Consider the following 18,101-nt stretch of genomic DNA (forward strand, 5'->3'; position numbering starts at 1 on the left):
ATATTTCATATAGTATAAGAGATAGTAGACCAAAAATTGCACTCCATAATATTGTCCATCATTATCATTGCATGATCAGGGTCTCCCTCATGATGCCCAAAAAAGCTATCTATATATCTATGCACACTAAATTTAATAAAAGGGTATCTCTCTTTGGAATGTAATAAACTATACGTGCTCAATATAGTAATCAAGGTTGGAATGTTAAAGAAAGAGAAAGGGAGAAAGAGAGAGAAAGAGGGAAGGAGCTAGGGAGTGAGGTGTCTTTTGACAAAGGAAGGTCTGCATGTTGGAATAATAGGGTAGCTTTATTTTTTTATTTTTTATTTTTAAAATAAATTTCACATATTGAATACATTCTTTTAAGTAATGCTGCTAGCTCCTTCCATTGTGCTTTATACCTGAGGAGGTAACCAAAGCCGTTCACACACCCCTCTCTCTTCTTCAAAACGCACCCTATTCCTCCCCCTATTTTGCATCGCATTTGTTCTTGAATCTCTTTGGTATTCCTCACTCAGAGCCTCTCATCAGAGAGAGAGAAAGTGAGAGATGGAGAGAATGTTCCCTCCCAAGAAGCCCTCTACTATGAATTCCCATGACAGACCCATGTGTGTTCAAGGAGACTCGGGTCTTGTCCTCACCACTGACCCTAAACCTCGCCTCCGTTGGACTGTTGAGCTCCATGAACGCTTTGTTGATGCTGTTACTCAGCTTGGAGGGCCTGATAGTACTTTTCTTTCCCCCCTTCTTCGATTCTCTTCATTTTTTTATTACTAATTAATTTTTATATATGCGCATATCATAGTGTTCTTATTTGGTTCGACCAGAATTGCCTCACAAAGACGATACATGTGGTTTCTTACCAAAGAGAAAAGAAAAATTTTCTAGACTACGTCAATAATATATAAAACTGTTGTATATTGTTATCTTATACAATGATTTTTTAGTTATTGTCAAGACAGACGTTCTTGTAGACCAAAAATTATTGTATTAGACATATGTCTATGTTGGATGATATTATGATCTTTTGATTAATCATCTTTTTCTCTTTTTTGGATTTGCAGAGGCCACTCCTAAAACCATCATGAGGGTTATGGGTGTGAAGGGTCTCACCCTTTACCACCTCAAGAGCCACCTCCAGGTTTGATTAATACAAATCCATATTTCTTTCATGCTTTTGATTTTGCTTTATGTTTTAGAAACACTTTTGCGACACTGCCAATGTCTCTCGTGTTGGCTTGATGTCTCTCCTTCTTTTTGTTTTTTCCTTTATCTTTATTTATTTTTTCATTTGTTATCTGCATTTAGAAATTTAGGCTTGGCAAGCAGCCCCACAAGGATTTCAATGATCACTCGATTAAGGATGGTATGAGAGGTGACTCTTCTTTCTAGGGTTCCTCAATGTTTTTTTTTTTGCCTTTGAACTTTTCTGATCTTTACACTTCATGATAGTTCTTTTTATATTGACAAAATCTTTTTGCACTGACATGCAGCTTCGGCTTTAGAACTGCAGCGAAACACTGCTTCCTCTTCTGCCATGATTGGCCGCAACATGAATGAGTATGCCTCACTTTCTTCATCTAAATCTGTTGAAACAAACTTGCATGCAAACGATTTTGAAAATATTTTCCACCTTCTCAATTCTAGCCTAAGTTTTTCTTTTGATTCTTTGCTGGGACGTGGGGGGAATTCGGGTATTTTTGTGGAATATGTGTGTGTGAACACTGTATGAAACAGTAACTCACACATGGTTGATGCGATTAGGATGCAAATAGAGGTGCAGAGAAGACTTCATGAACAACTTGAGGTAATTAAAACACTACTACTATCCTTGCATAATTAATGCTCAAATAGGTGCATGTTTGGTTCAAATTGTTTTGAGGAAATAATAGTTTATTTTTCCTAAGATTTTTTTTTGAAAAATAATTCATTATTAATTATTCCCTCCAAACTAGCACTATTTGTGCCACTCCAAGTCCCTACATGGATTTAGGTGTATCTATATGGCAGGTTCAAAAACACCTTCAGCTAAGGATTGAGGCTCAAGGGAAATACATGCAAAGCATATTGGAGAAGGCTTATCAAACCCTTGCTGGTGAAAACATGGCATCTGCAGCAACTAACTTAAAGAGTGCTATTGTACCTCATCATCAAGGAATCCCTGACATGGGAGTAGTGATGAAGGAGTTTGGTTCCCCTCTTGGTTTTTCTTCATTCCAAGACCTTGAGAACATTTATGGAGGTAACCAAATTGACCTTCAGCAGAACATGGAGAAGCCATCCCTTGATCATGGTTTCATGCCAATCAATGAGAGCTTGTGTTTGGGGAAGAAGAGGTCCAATAACCCTTATAGTGGGAGTGGTAAGAACCCTTTGATTTGGAGTGATGATCTAAGGCTTCAAGATTTGGGAGGGCCAGCATCATCATGCCTTGGCCCTCAAGATGACCCTTTCAAAGGTGACCAGATTCAGATTGCACCACCAGGATCATTGGATAGAGGAGCTAGCACTGACATTGATCCCATGTCAGAGATCTATGACTCAAAACCTGTGCTTCAGAGTGAAGAGAAAAAGTTTGATGCATCATCTATGAAGCTTGAAAGGCCTTCACCAAGAAGAGCACCTCTTCAGCCTGAAAGGATGAGCCCTATGATCAGCACTGGTACCATGGCACAAGGTAGAGGCTCACCATTTGGGTGAATATCATAGTTTTTAATTAATTAGATCATTTGGCTATGTTATGTGTAATTGATGACTTGATCATGTGAAACTCTCTTAATAGTAGTACCATATCTAGGGTTTTTGAATTTGGTCTTGGAAATTAGCAGTTCTTACGAGGGTTATTTCCCCCCTCGTCAAGTACTGTTATGTGGTATAATGCCTTTACATGGCAAATTAAACCAAAGTCTTAATTCTGACAAATATAATTAAAGCACGTATTATTGTGCTTGAATGTGAGCATTCTCACTTGTAGCTTTTACATTTAGCAATGTTCCATTGCTTTAATGACTTGTTTAATGTTGAACTTTGTTAACAATTTTATTAATTGATCTCTGCTTGTGCTGATGATCACTGTTAGATCTGCATGTATTGTTCGGATCGATGAGAAAACTTGGATGCAAGCAATCTTTTCTTCTTTTTATCACATTAATATGGTTTTTCTCTTTGTATCTTATTCCTTCCTGGACCCACTTTTAATTATTTTTAGTCTGACATCATTTATGAAACATTCTATGCGTCACTATTAAGCAATTTTTCCCCCTAGTATACTTTTTCTTTGTTTTGAGAGGTGACACGTGGTGCCTTAATATTCTTAGAGAAAAGTTTCACAAAGTTGCATCCAGCTCTGTTAATAATCAACTGTGGCAAACAAATCATATCATGGAAGCGATTTACTGGTACATTGATACTATGAGATTTAATTTCACAGAGAGAGGGATAATAATTAATAAAACTAAAGAAAAAAATTGAAATGGCAATACGAGTAAAATTATTAAGTAATATAAGTATAAAACTAATGCTTTTCTTAATTATCAGACAAAGATAAAATCTCATAATTTTTTTGACAGAATAAAAAAGGAGGGTAAGGGTAAATTCAACCCTTATATTATTAGATACCACTAAATTATGTTGTTTATTGGTATGATAAAATTCTAACTTGAGGTTCATGTCTGTTTGGACTTATTTGGGTTTTTTAAGGTGACTTTGCTACATATAAGTCATCAATTAGCCTTTTAACGGTTATTCATTGATAATTTGAAGTTAGTTGATACAAGTTAGTTATCCAATGATTGAAGCAAATCTCTCGGGAAAATTGGAAAAAAAAACAAAACAAACAGGTTGTATTTTAATTTTATTTTTTTAATGAAAGAAAGACAAATCTTGGTCTCCAGGCACATATAACACGGAACTTAGAAAGATAGAGCAGTGAAGGAGAAAGGTAAAAGAGAGAAGAATAATCAACTTTAAAATGCTAAGTCATTTTCAAGTGTATAGAGAGGTACACTGCCAGATGATCCTTTCTCTTGAAGTTCCTAAGGGGATGAGTTGAAGCCGACAGAGAGTATCTGTCTTTCACTATCTTTCCTCTTCTTTACTGCTCTATATTCCGTGGGAATAAGATGATCAAGACACAAGGGTACATCTTATCGCAGAAGATTTCACTTGGAGACTTCTACCTTTTTTTGGGGGGGGATAAGAATGTCTACCTTTATTATTAGTTACACAAGTAAATACTAGTAAACAGTGCAATCCTTATAGTAGAAATGACCCTTTAAGCAACTTTGGTTTTAAATTAAGGTTATAGAGTTCATGATTAAAAAGATTTTCAAATTGCTTACAATGATCTTACCTGGCTCAAAAAAAATATTTTCAGCGATACCTGTAATCTAGATAAAAAAAAAAAAAAATTGTAAGTAAATGCAGTTGATTCAATGCAGTTTAGCAATATAGCCATATAAACCTTCAAAACCTTATTAAAATTAGTAATTTAGAATAGATGGGAACCACAATTTGAAACTGTGCAAGTGCAACTAACCTCTAGGGTTCATTTTACACATAAATTTTACTAACTCAGTAATTCTTATGAAACCAAAAGAGGAAAGGAAAAAAAAAAGAAAAAGAGGGACAATCCTTTTGCTGCTGCTGCTGCTTTAGACAATGTGTAGTAATCTTTTGTTACATTTTCTTCATAGATATATGAAGACCCTATATGTAGCCATACCTTCCAGCGTGTTAATCCTTGCTTTAAAAGAAGTATTAATCCCATATACACACAAGCACACACACATGCACAAACCCTCTTCCTGTCTCCATTTCCCTCTGTGTCTCTCTTTATCTGATATTTACAATGTGACTGCGATATGTGAGAATAGATCCATGATCGACCATGAAGCTTCCCTTTCCCAAGGATTAAAAAAAGGGTGGCGCCACAACCTTTATTGGTTGCAGAGAAATTTTTTTATGCACCTGCAAGTTGGCAAGAAAGCTTCCTTACTCCACTAGTGTAGTACTCAGAGTGAGAAAGAGAGAAGAGAGAGAGAGAGGGAAAGAAGAAAAGCTAATAAAGCCTAAAGGGTAGGAAGAATACAACGCACTTCCATGCGTGCACATATCGAGGAAGCTTCTATCTTTATGTGCACAAAGTTAAGAGTCTTAACATTTAAAGCTGAAGGATGATGCATCAGCAAATGAACCCCACCTTTGTTTTTATTTTATTTTTCTTTTAAAATATATTGCTTTCTAGATTTTAAATTTTTTGTCACCATGGAGCATTAAATTGTTTCAAAACATTTATTATTTTTAAAAATTAATAAAAGGTTATTTGTTTTTTTAATGATATCTTTATATATTAATATTTCATGGAACTATTTAATTAATGTATAATTTATACTCATTTTTTATTAAGAATATTTTAAATAAGATTGACTATTTTAACACAACAAATAGTGTAATTGTTACTTTTTTAAAAAAACATGTTCCATTTCACATGGAAGGGATATTGCTAGTATTTCAAAGCATGCATGCATGGCCTACTCACATTGATTTAGGAAACAACTCTCACATATATAACTGACATACAGTGTTTTCTTTCTAATTAGCGTAAGGTAGTTGAGCAGTCAAGCATGCACGTTCTTCCATGCACATGTAAATCATTAGAAGTTTCATTCCAAGCACCTTTGTGTTCTGTTTACTATCCCATTCACCGCTTTGGGTCTCGTAAAAAATTCCCTATAGCTCTCCCTAACAAAGTACTAAAGCACGGAAGCTTCTTTTGTCCCCCACTGCCTCTTCCCTTCAATTCCCCCTCACAAAACACTCAATAGTTTCCAAGAAAACCAGCCATAGGATAAGCAGGCAAGAAATATTCACTCTTTTTTGTTCTTTATTTCTTTAGTAGAAAAGAAATCAAACAAAGAAACAGGCACACGCAATATGTAGCCCTAGCTAGATCTATGTAACATTAATAAATTTTTGAAGTGTTTTGTCTCACCGCAAACATTGCCTAGTTGTTGGCCAATTACAGGGTTCGATTTGTTGAATTGAAAATGATATGTTGGGGGGTTTAGCTAAACATTATATATTATATTATTTGCTTTAATGAAAAGCAAAAGGAACACGACAAAGAAACAACTTTTGATTAGGTTGCATTGATTATCTTAATCATTTGCCTTAAGATTTTCTTTTCTTCTTATATTTCCCCCCTTTTTCTCCTCACTCTTCTTTCGGTCAAGTTGGCTTTTTATGTTGCTTCAATTTTCAAGTACTGTTCAATGTGACTTGATTTTTCGGGAGCAGAAACCTTAATGCCTGCATGCCAAGTACATTTGTCAAATTAAGAAAGGAATTTGGAGAAAGCTTGGTCCGAGATTGTTGTTTGCTGTCATTTGTGATGGTGAGTATGTAGATTAATTAATTAATTCCAATGCTGATTAGCGTTGCCTTTATATGCCTTTACTTTGTTCTCAAGCAATGTAGGGCTTTTTCCGTAGGAGGTAAAACAAGGAAGAAGCATCAATTCCGCATACTTAGAAAGTTTTAACTAAACTTGTCATATTTACACAAACCCGCTACATCGATGCACTGAATATTTGCTTGAGATCCATTAAACAAATTGACCGTGTGTTACTTTATGTTAAGTTTGCAAAGCTTTATCTCTAACATGCGTTTTCTCATCTGTGATATCCGACGTCTTGAATAACAAAGCATAAACGTATAACTAATTTGTAGTAAATTTTGAAATCAACATGATTTTATTTATATATATACATTTGATTGATAATATATAGTTGTACTTATTAATCTTAAATAAAAATAGGTGTTCTTATGAGAAAGCACATTTTACATATGTTGAAATTTAATTTGGTTCTCCACTCTATTTACCACTTCTCTCACTCAAAATCATAGAGTTAATAAGTTAAATGTGTGTTTAGATAAACTTATTTTGAAAATTAATTTATTTTCTTTGTCTCATTTATAAACTTAAAAAAAGTGATTTTTGTACAAAATAAAAGCACAATTATAAACTTTATCACCCAAGTTTTATTTTCACAAATTTTCTATTCAAGTTTTCAATTTTTGTGCGTTTTACTACCTTTGATGAAAGATGAATGATTTTAAATGACTTTTACATTAATTATAACTACAACTAATATAGAAAGTCATTTTTCTGCATCAATTATAACTACAATCCAAATACAAAAATCTAGAAAAATGAATTTTTACATAATTTTATTACCAACATAATGATAAATTACACAAAAATTGAAAATTTGGATAATAAAATTTATAAAATGTTAAAACTTAGATGGTAAAATTCGTGAAAAAACTTGAGTGATAAAATTTTCAAAATAATAGTAAATAAAATTTGTGAAAATAAAACTTTAGTGATAAAATTTATAAAATAATAAAATTTTGGTAGCAAAATTTACAATTAAGCCAAAAAAAAGTTATAACTATACATCTAATATAGGATATTCTGTAAACTTATTTTTAATTTAGGTTATTTAATTAAAAAGAACATAATTAAAATAATGATTACCAGTTGTTGCGTGAATGATCAATGGCTACTCGAATGTGATTTGACTAACTTTGCTCCAACGAGTCCAAAATTCGAATCAAGTGATTTGAATGTCAAAAGAGAAAATTTACCTTTTAACTGGATAAGGATTCTCAAGTTACTAAAGCAAACACTTAATTGAAGGTGAAAGCAAAAGGAATACAAAACCACTTGAACAAAGATAAAGAAATGAAATTTAAAACTTAAAGAAATAAATTTGTCTAAGAAAAATAACTATAGGAAAATATAATTGTATTGATTGATTAGTTTGAGTTCTTTCAAACGTTCTCAAACACATATTTACACTAAAACACCTAAAATAACTACCTATGATCGTGTTTGACCATTATTGGCTCCTCAGCTCCTATTTTCCAGGCACGAACTTTTGCTCGTGGGATTCTGCTAAAACTAATGCTCTAACTGCTCCTGTTGTGCTCCATTGTTTTTTGGATCCAACTTTGAAGTGTGTTTTATTTGTTACATGATTGTATGTGCACATGAAAATTGGGTAGAAATTCTTTGATGATAGGCTCACCCATGCACCCTTGAAAGATGTTTTTTATGCCAAGTGGTTCAATGGACCTTTCTGATGTTCAAAAGCGATTCAATGATCTTGCGAGGATTTGAATCCCTGAACATACCTTAACTTGTAGGATTCTTTGAGGATGAATCCTGATTGGAAGACAAAATAGATATTACTTGTCTCATTGCTTGTGTGCTGTTTTCGGTTATGTGCAAAGCAGAGGTCAAAATGTCATCATTAGAAGTTCATTGACCGACTTTCTTGTTCTTAGGTTTTTTTAGTGAAGCAACCAATTTCTACTGATGACATTGCTAGCACTTGAAGAAAAGGCACGTCTAATGGGCAACATGTGACACAATGACTATATGCAATGGATGTTTCTTTATTCCAAAATAATGGACAGAAAAGGAAAGAAAAAGAAAAACGTTGTTGCATTCAAGTTGAGGCATATGTTTTGTTCTGACTCACAGTCACGCTCATCCATTATGTTTAGGTTGTGTGATTGTGAGTACGACTGTGTCTTTAATAGTGCAAATGTGCTCGCTTAGTGTCTCTATATCATTGATGCCACTGGAATAGGAATGGAGTAGTTGCAACCTACCCAGCCTTTAATTGTGGAATGAAAGAAACATCCATTGCATGTAGTATTTACGTCACACGTTGCTCAACAAACATCTCTTTTCACTGACTGCCTGCAATATTGAGTGTACGAATTGGTCACTTCACTAATAAAACTCCTAAGCAGGAAAGAGCCAGTCGATGCCTTTCTAATGACACGTTTTAATCTCCTTCTCTAATGATTGTGGGCAACACATAAGTAGTGAGACAATTAATATAGTTATTGGTTTTCTTCCGTTCACGACTTATCCTCAGAAAATCGTGAAGCCAAGCTACTTTTAGGAATTAAATCCTTGCAAGGTTAATGAATTGCTTCAAAACATCAAAAAGGTCAAGCCCAACAGAGAATCTGGTAACACTTTCAAACAATCTTATCAGAGTCAAACCAATCATCGACTCGATCAAGATATTGGATCATTAGACTAGGGGTCTATCCAATGAATCTCTAGTTAACCAGCATGAATAAGTGTAAATAAAATATAAAGATCAAAATATAATATATATATATATATATATATATATATATATATATATATATATATATATATATATATATGTATATATATGTACTGTCCTGAACGTGGACACCTGTCAACCTTACTACATGTCAACCTATTTGGCACTTATAGACACATGTCAGTCTTACTACAAGAACGTGGACACCTGACTCTTAGCAGTCAAGCTCCCTAACAAAAAAGTTATCTCTAACCTAACTAATATTTAAATGTATTTGAATATCTTATCTATTGGCAGATATTAAATTATTTATAACGTCACATTATTTACAAGGTACGATTGTGAATATTTATCTCTAACATTATCTATAAGTTATCGGCTATTATCTACAAGCCGGGAATTATCTGTAAGGTTACAACAACTCCTACAAACAAAGACCAACACCTTCGCTCAACTAATATAAATACAGGTTCCATCAAATCCCTTTACACGACTAGCTCACACACTCAGCACACGACAACAAGCTTGTGCCCCCCCCCCCCCCTCTCTCTTTCACTCATACCGGCTTTACATTTGTTTTGCAGGTCCCCCTTCTTGTCAAAGACACTTCTCCAAGCCGACGTGTGCAGTTCAGGACCCCACTCGACCATGTCTATCCTAACGTGTCACGGTTCTGAATTTTGGTAAGAATATATATTATATTTCACTTGTAATAACACAACACATAAAATAATCTAGTGGTAAGTTCTTTTGTTAGAGACTCTTAAGTCATTGCATTCGATTCTAATGGATGTCTTTTTGTATTTTCATTAAAATGGCTTTGTGTAGGACACTACAACACTACAAAATCTGTAAACCAAAAAAAAGTTGACACCTAAGAACAACTTTAGTATCAGATCTTGAGCAAGAGTCTTGAGCTCAAGATCTGATCTTCACTAGGTCTCCCAATAAAAGAGTTGGACAGATCTTCAATATGGAGAATGGGTTCTTGTAGAACCCTTAAGATTTGCACATTGTTAAAAAAAACAATTTTTTACTCTCTCTCCCTAACAACAAAACGTGGGAGGAGAATAGACCAAAAAATTGGACAGAAGGAAATGAACAAAGAGATGAAGAACAAGAAAGCAAAATACAGACCTAAAAAACAAACAAAAAATAGACATACTGGCAAAGGGGGGTCGTGACAGAGTTCTGGAAAGGAGAAAAGGGGTCACGGTGGAGGATAAGGGGGAAAGGGGGCTCGCAGCGAAGGGGAAGGGGGAAGAGGGTGGTTCGTAGCGGAGGAAGAAGAAAAAAAAAAGGAGGAGGAGGAGGCCGCTGCAGCGGGGAAGGAAGTCGTGGCGGTGGAGGAAGAAGAAGAAAGAAATAAAGAAAGAAAGAAGCAACGTATGAGGAGAGAGGGAGGAGAAAAAAAAGAAAGAAAAGGCAACAATTGAAAGGAAAGGAAAAGGAGAAAATAAAAGAAAAAAGACAACAATGAAGAAGAGGTAGGCAGTATGGGAGATGAGGAGGCAGTGTGTATACAAAGTGATCGTTACTATGTGTATATAGTGATCGTTACTGTGTACACGATGACCGTGTCACTTAAAAAATGGGTGCACAATAACGAAAAAATTCTAAAGTAATGTTGTTGCTGATGGTGCAAAAAAAATTTGTTGTTACACACAAAAACATCCTATAAATTGGTTCAATACACAAAAAATTTGTACATACAATTTTATTAATATTTATAAAAATTTTCTTCCATGTTTCATTAAATTTAATTACTTAATTAATTATATTTAATTTAATAAATATATAAATAAAATATTTAAAAATGTGATCTATGTAAAACCTACAAAAAATTATCTAAGATTCAAAGAGATCTTCAATCCTACGTGGTACTATGCGATCCACCAAAAAATAGTATAAGATCCCAATTTAAAATTTATCACTAAAAATGCTCTAAGAACAATGTTACAAGACCTTCTCCACATTAGTGCAACTGGATGTGATGTCTTGGGTCAAGCGTAAAAGTTTTTCCACCACAACAACTTTGTTGCCTTGTGTTGCGTGCACAAAATTAGTCCCAAACTAGTCAACTAAATAAGGGTACGACTAGCTACAAGTTTCACCGATTAAACCCGGGCCAGACGCATTTTTTATCCGATGGAAAACTCAACCCAATCACTGTGTGGTTTCCGATTCAATCGGGAGGGTTGAGTCGAGTCTGATAACATCACTTCCAAAGGTTTGACCAATTTCGACAATCATTTTGAAATCAGCCTGTGAACACAAAGAATTAGAAATTCTTGGTGATAACAACCACATCCATAAGAAGATTAGACAGCACAAACGTGGCACTAGAGAGAACATTTGAGTAGTACTCAATTCAACAAATGAAATCAACACTAGAAAGATCACCAAGTTTCATGAATTATTTTGAAATTAAAGATGATTTACCCCACAAGAATCGTCTCTTTTAGTCTATTCTTGTGATTAAAAATATCAATAAATAAGAATCTCATAAACTACAGTTAGGAAATTGTAAGGTAACCATGCACAACAACATCCATTAAGTCTAAGACTACCCTAGAGTTTCCTAGCTGCAATTTATTAGATTCTTGCATATTGGTGTTCTTAATTACAACAATAGACTAAAATAGGTGATTCTTAGGGGTAAATGATTTTTAATTTCAAAACAATTCTAAAGTATCATATCCCCAAATGTAGCATGGTTGTAAATACCATTTACCCAAATATATTGGTGTTCTTGCTAGTTTTGACTACATTTGTTGAATATAGTACTAATAAATGTTCTCTCTAATTAATGCCACATTTGTTTGTATCAATGATTGTTATAGAATATCCTACAAACATTTTTTGAAAGTGATTTAAAAATTAAATCACCTCACTCCTTTCATATTTTCTTTTGTATATGTGTGTGGTACAACGATGCTGCTGGCAAAAGAAAAGATGAAGGATACTAACAATTAGGATATTTAGACTGAGAAAGACTTAGAGGAAACAAGAATGGATTATAGGGAGGACTCATACTAGATGTCGATGATTTACATCACTTTTGTTGACTTTAGGTTGGGAGGATTTAGTGTAGATATTGCTTTGTGTGTGTGTTTATTTTATCCTTCAACAAATTCTATAAACCACTCCTTAATCACAGTAGTTATCATATAAAAAACAACTTCTCAATTACATCAGTTGTTTTCACCCTCAACTCATTTTCTATTTAATTATTTATTATATGTTTAAATATATTTTTAATCCCAGAAATATAGTCATATTTTTTTCTGGTCCCTAAAATTTTTTCTTTAAGAAAGGCATTTTCTTCTTTTTCTACAAACATGGACACTCTAACTTGAAGTGTTCAAATGTCCTGCATTCATAACACACGACTGGACTCCTCTCTTTTATTTCCTGCACAGACTTCTTTGAGTAGTTTCTTATTTTGGATCCACCTTTCTTTTATGACATAGCATGTATCTTTCTGGATAGGAAAGAAAGTTTGTCCTCACTAGACTCATCTTCTTTAAACGGTCCCTTTCAAGATTCTTAAGCTTTGAGACTTTGTACGATGATCTCTTTTTGGGTTTCTAGATACCTAAGACAAAAAATTATATTTTTCAAAAAATTTAAATATTAATTGTATTAATAGATAATGGTATCTGGGATAATTTATATCATGTCTAAAATTTATTTATCTAAACTGATTTATGATTTTCTCTATTTTGAAGTTATAATTTATTATCTTAAAAAATACAAAAAATTATTCGTGTCATATAATTAAAATGAATTCTTAAATATCTTTAATTTGATTATTCTAAAAATCAAAATCAAATTTTAAACATCTTAAATATTAACTTTAATATTTATCTATAATATTTTTATGTCATTTTATAAATTGGCAAAATCAGCATTCAAAATCAACTATTAATATTGTGTTGAGAACCAACACTAATTGGTCCAAATGGTAGTGTCTTCCATCCCTTAACCAAATTGTCTGTGATTTGAATTTTAGCCTTGACTATCAAATAGATCATGTTGTGAGGGAATACTCATCTTGTATGCACTCATGATCTCCCACCTAAATTAGTTGTTGTTTTCAATGATAAATACTTCATATAAATACCAAGATAACAAAAAAAATATTATGGTAAGAAATGAGTCACCATGTAAAAAAATGTAAAATATAAACTCCATATATGTAACAAAACAAGCATATTATCATATTATTTTTGGAGTTAAATTGAAATAAGAATTTGAAATCATTGATCAAAGAGAGAAATTTTGGCAGCTATAAACACATAATCATAAAAACTGATCAAATAAATATTTTAAGAAAAGATATATCAAATAAGAAAATGAGTCTGGATAGTTGGAGAAATTCATAAGTGGAATTTTAGGTAAAGTTTCACCACTTCATGAGGTGAAAGAAAATTCAAATTAAAAGAGAAAGGATGTGAATGAGAGAGGGGACATGATCAGCTGCCATCGTTGGTTCTCACCATGTTCAAATCTACCACCCTGGATTCTTGTCATGTCCACATTTGCCACCATGGGTTCTTGCCTTGTTCAGATAGATCTATCGTCATGTGTGCTCTCTTTGTTCCGATCTCGTGATGTTCAAAATCTACCACCGTGGGTTCTCATCATGTCCACATCCACCATTGTGTGTTCTCTCTTTGTTCATATCTCACGGTGTTCATGTCTTCCATGGTAAGTTTCACCTAATATTGATTCCCTTCTTTGTTTGGTTCTAATTCACTCATAGTTTAGTTGGATGCATGTGATTTAGATTATGTTTTGCAGTTTCAGTTTTATGACCTGTTTTTCTTTTATATTTTGTTCAAGGTTAAATTTTGGTAATGAAAAAAATGGTGTTTTTAATGTGTGAAGGATGTTGGGAACTCTAATTTTGGATGTGTTTGTTGTTGGTTTTTGTTAAGCATCTAAGCATTTGCTACCTTGTATCAATTGATGCTTTTTGTTGAATATTTAAGTTTGCTTCCCCACTGATACGAACACTTATAACCAAAAAAAAATGAAAATTTTTATCGGTTATAACTATAACTAATGTAAAAAGAGTACTTTTTACATCAATTATAGTATAACCATGTAAAAAAAATATGCATTCCACGTTAGTAATTACATTGATCATATAATCGATGTAAAAATCATTTTTAACTGATGTAAATAGTCTCTTCTATAGTACAGGTTCAATTCATATCAAATTTACAACTATAGATTTTATTGCAGCATCATAAATTTAGTTTAATTTCTAAATATATTCAACCACTTTGCGAATGCTTTTTAATTTGTTTCATTTATCATTTTCAAAATGATATCGAACAAAATAATAGTGGCAATGGATCTCTAGTATTTTCATCTGGATTCTAATTCCATAAACGTCATGATGAGTATTGGTGAGGACCTTCTTTTTGGGTCATCAATGTATGTTAAGCCAACCAAAACTAAATCATTAAGCATGCATATTCAAATTTGGATGAGTTGTGAAAGATAGGCAGCATTGTAGGGCATCCTTTATGCATGGCATCTCCAAAACAAATGATAGACATGAGATTTTATGATTTCTTCTGTATTATTTTAAGGTTTTATCCAAAGAAACGATTGATGATGAAGTGTTTGACAAAAGGGTTAAATATATGGAATTGCTGGCAGTATTAGCTCATGAGTACTTGTGGTACTTGCCTACATGAAGCTTCACTAGCTAGATATGCCATTGGTTGAAATGACTCCAATCAACGTTGAATCAATTATGAATATGGTAATCAAGTTATTTATAATCAATTTAATGGTTTGGAACTATTCAAACATTGTCATTGCTATTGAAACTATTCAAACATTGTCATGTGGCAATATAATTACAAAGCCTAAAAAATTGTCATTGCTATTGAAACTATTCAAACATTTTCATTATAATTGTAGACACAATTGAAAATTATAGCCACGTTTTATGAACATATTGCTCTGTATAGTGTGATTTCATGATTTCTCTTTCTCTAATATTTTCACTCACTATGTTTTTGGTGTCGTTTTGGTGGCTATTAAATAAAATCAATGATCAAATTTATACTACAATATTGTTCCACAAAGAAACAATAGTGAGATCTTTGTTAGGATTGGAAGGAAGAAATGATGACCGATTGCATGTGATAAGTATAACATGTATGCTTCCATGAAGTACATGCATATGCGAATTCCAATTCTTAATTAGTATCATAAATTTCGTAGTCTTAATGTTAATAAATCTTAATTTTCTTTGACATAGTTAAGATGACTTATTATGTATTTAGATAATTAAATTTCAAAATTTATTTGCATTTGTAAAAGTTACGACATTGGTTAGAATTAACTGTGAATTCTATTAAGCCTGGTAAAATCTTTCTATGAAAACTTTATGTTCTCATCAAGATGTATGAATTACATTGAAAATGTCTAACATAACAATCTTACATATAAATTTATATTCAAACACTTTAAATTTATTGCCTATTTCAACCATTTCCAATATATATTAGTGCAATTGTAATTATTTTTTGAAGGATTAGATTGTGTACATATGCCGCATGTCAAACTATCGTGTATTGATACCATATATGTTTATAAATCTGTAAAGCATGCAATCCATTTAATGTTTTTAAAGAGTATGCATGAAAGATTTACATATAATAAAGTCGTCAGATAAAAATTTAACTTGAAAAAACTTATTCGCCTCATATATTGTAGAGAAGTACTTGTCACACCAACAGCCATAAAGTGCACATAGAAAAGAGATGTAAAAGTAATATTTTTCCTCTATAACTAAGTTTGGTACTTTCATATTATAATTAAAGTACTCATTAACATGCACTATTTTCTCTTTCATCTTCTTTCTAATTCATTTTTTTGTCTAATCTTCCATTTTAATCACAACACTTATAACATCTATTACTTTCTCTTTACCTTTTTTTCTTGTTCTTATCTATTTTTCTCTCACTAGTAGAAAAAAAGATTTTCAAAGTTTGTTCTATTTCACATTCCATAATGATTCTAGAATCATATTTCAAATTGTCATGAAAAGTCAATATTTTTTACGATGGTTTTTAAACTATCTTAGTATATTAATTTTTATATCGATTGTCATAAAAAATCGTTTTAAAATGTCTTTTTTATAAAATAAAAATAAAATTAAAATAATTTTTTCAAAAATCGTATGAGACTTTTTAAAATAATTTTTCAAATAACTGTCTTATAATGTCTTTAGAAAATTGATAATTCTAAGATGATTTTAAAAAAACCATCTTAAAAAATATATTAGAATGTCTTTTAATAAAATGAAGGATTCTAAAATAGTTTTCCATATGATTGTCTTAAAAAATTAAAATAATTCCTCTGTTCGATTAAAAAAAAAAAATACAACAATAAAAGATACAAAGTTGTTATGTTGAAAATAATAATTATTAAGATTATTAAGATTCCTCTTTAAAAGTAGAAAATATTTTCTCAAACTAACTAATCTATTGATATTTCATCTTCTACATTATATCAATACATTTTCAATGTAATATAAAGATATACGCTACATGATTCATTGTGTATGTAAAACGGAATATCAATACATTTTCAATGTAATATAAAGATATACGCTACATGATTCATTGTGTATGTAAAACGGAATGTTTTAATGACATTGTCGTATTTTCAAAATTAGTCTAAAATTAATGGATTATTGTTAAATATTTGAAAATAATCTAGTCTTATAAAATAATAAAATAGCCTTTTCTTTCATGACATTATTGATTGTACTAAATCAATTAGCATTGGTAGATTTTTTTAGAGCCGGAAAACTACACAAACTGACTCGATCGATAACCCCAAAAATCAGTACTAGAGTATCACCAAGATTGGTTAAGAGTATACCCTCAGCATAGGCCAGCGGGCCAGTTTCTCGAGAATATGATGGTGCTTAAAATGGTGAAGATGAAAGTACATGGCACTGGATACTGACTCTCAATCACTTCCCATGACTAGAGATTGGTTGATCATGTTTGTGTGTGCTGAGATATGGATCCATAGGAGCATATCGAGTCATGAGTGTCAGATGAAAACTTAGGTCAGGCCTTATAGACTCTTGCATTCATTTTTTTTAGTTGTTTGTATCAATGATTGTTATTGGATATCCTACAAATATTTTGTGAAAGTGATTTAAAAATTAAATCACCTTACTCCTTTCATCTTTCCTTTTTGATTGTTTGTGTGTTTTAAACTACCCCTCTGAAGATTCTTAAGCTTGAGACTTTGGAAGATGATCTCTTTTTGGGTTTCTAGATACTTAAGTCTACTGATTTTTCTTTTCTTTGTCCTTCATCTTCCATCAACTCTATATCATTTGAGCGTTCCAAGAAGCTATTACATAAGAAAAAAATTATGTTTTTCAAAAATTTAAATATAGCGTACACAAGTTTTTTATATTTAGGGACTTTATGAAATAAATTTGATGCACAAAAATTAGGCACACAAAACTAATATTTAACCTATTAAGTTTTTATTTATACAAATAATTTATATTTAAAATAATAAATTACTTGTTAATTGATTTAATAATTAGTGTGTGTACAATCAGAGACATTTACTTTAATTTATGAAATTTTTGGGCAACTATCTCCACAAAATTTTAATTTTTTTAATATATTTGTATAATTAAAAGTTACTCTTAAAACATAATTAAAATAATCAATATATTATAAGTATCACTCTTACAAATTTATACTCTCTCCGAACCCAAACGCCTAATGTTTAAGGTTAATAAATAAAGCTTAAGAAATATTAAATACTACTAACAAAATACATATTTAGACTAAAATACCTTCATTTCATGTCGATGATGAAAGTAGTTGTAGAATCTAACTTATACTAAATATAAGAGTACACGTAGAAAAAAAATAACTA

The 18,101-nt window shown here is 31.9% G+C and overlaps 1 protein-coding gene across 4 annotated transcripts; it reads left to right on the forward strand.

The window, feature by feature from the left end:
• Positions 1 to 376: 376 nt before the first annotated feature.
• On the forward strand, positions 377 to 3,078 carry LOC114422061 (myb family transcription factor APL-like). 4 transcript variants are annotated; one of them, XM_028388247.1, is made up of 6 exons: positions 377 to 727; positions 1,065 to 1,141; positions 1,309 to 1,375; positions 1,494 to 1,560; positions 1,738 to 1,807; positions 2,011 to 3,078. In XM_028388247.1, the coding sequence occupies exons 1-6, from the start codon at positions 550 to 552 to the stop codon at positions 2,698 to 2,700; spliced, it is 1,149 nt and encodes a 382-aa protein (XP_028244048.1). In that variant the 5' UTR covers positions 377 to 549; the 3' UTR covers positions 2,701 to 3,078. The 4 variants fall into 4 exon arrangements, with proteins under 4 accessions (XP_028244048.1, XP_028244049.1, XP_028244051.1 ...); XM_028388248.1 differs by having other exon boundaries at positions 1,309 to 1,366; XM_028388250.1 differs by having other exon boundaries at positions 1,309 to 1,366; positions 1,765 to 1,807.
• Positions 3,079 to 18,101: the final 15,023 nt, after the last annotated feature.

Source organism: Glycine soja, chromosome 8 (assembly GCF_004193775.1).
Source record: "Glycine soja cultivar W05 chromosome 8, ASM419377v2, whole genome shotgun sequence".
NCBI classification, from domain to species: Eukaryota; Viridiplantae; Streptophyta; class Magnoliopsida; order Fabales; family Fabaceae; genus Glycine; species Glycine soja.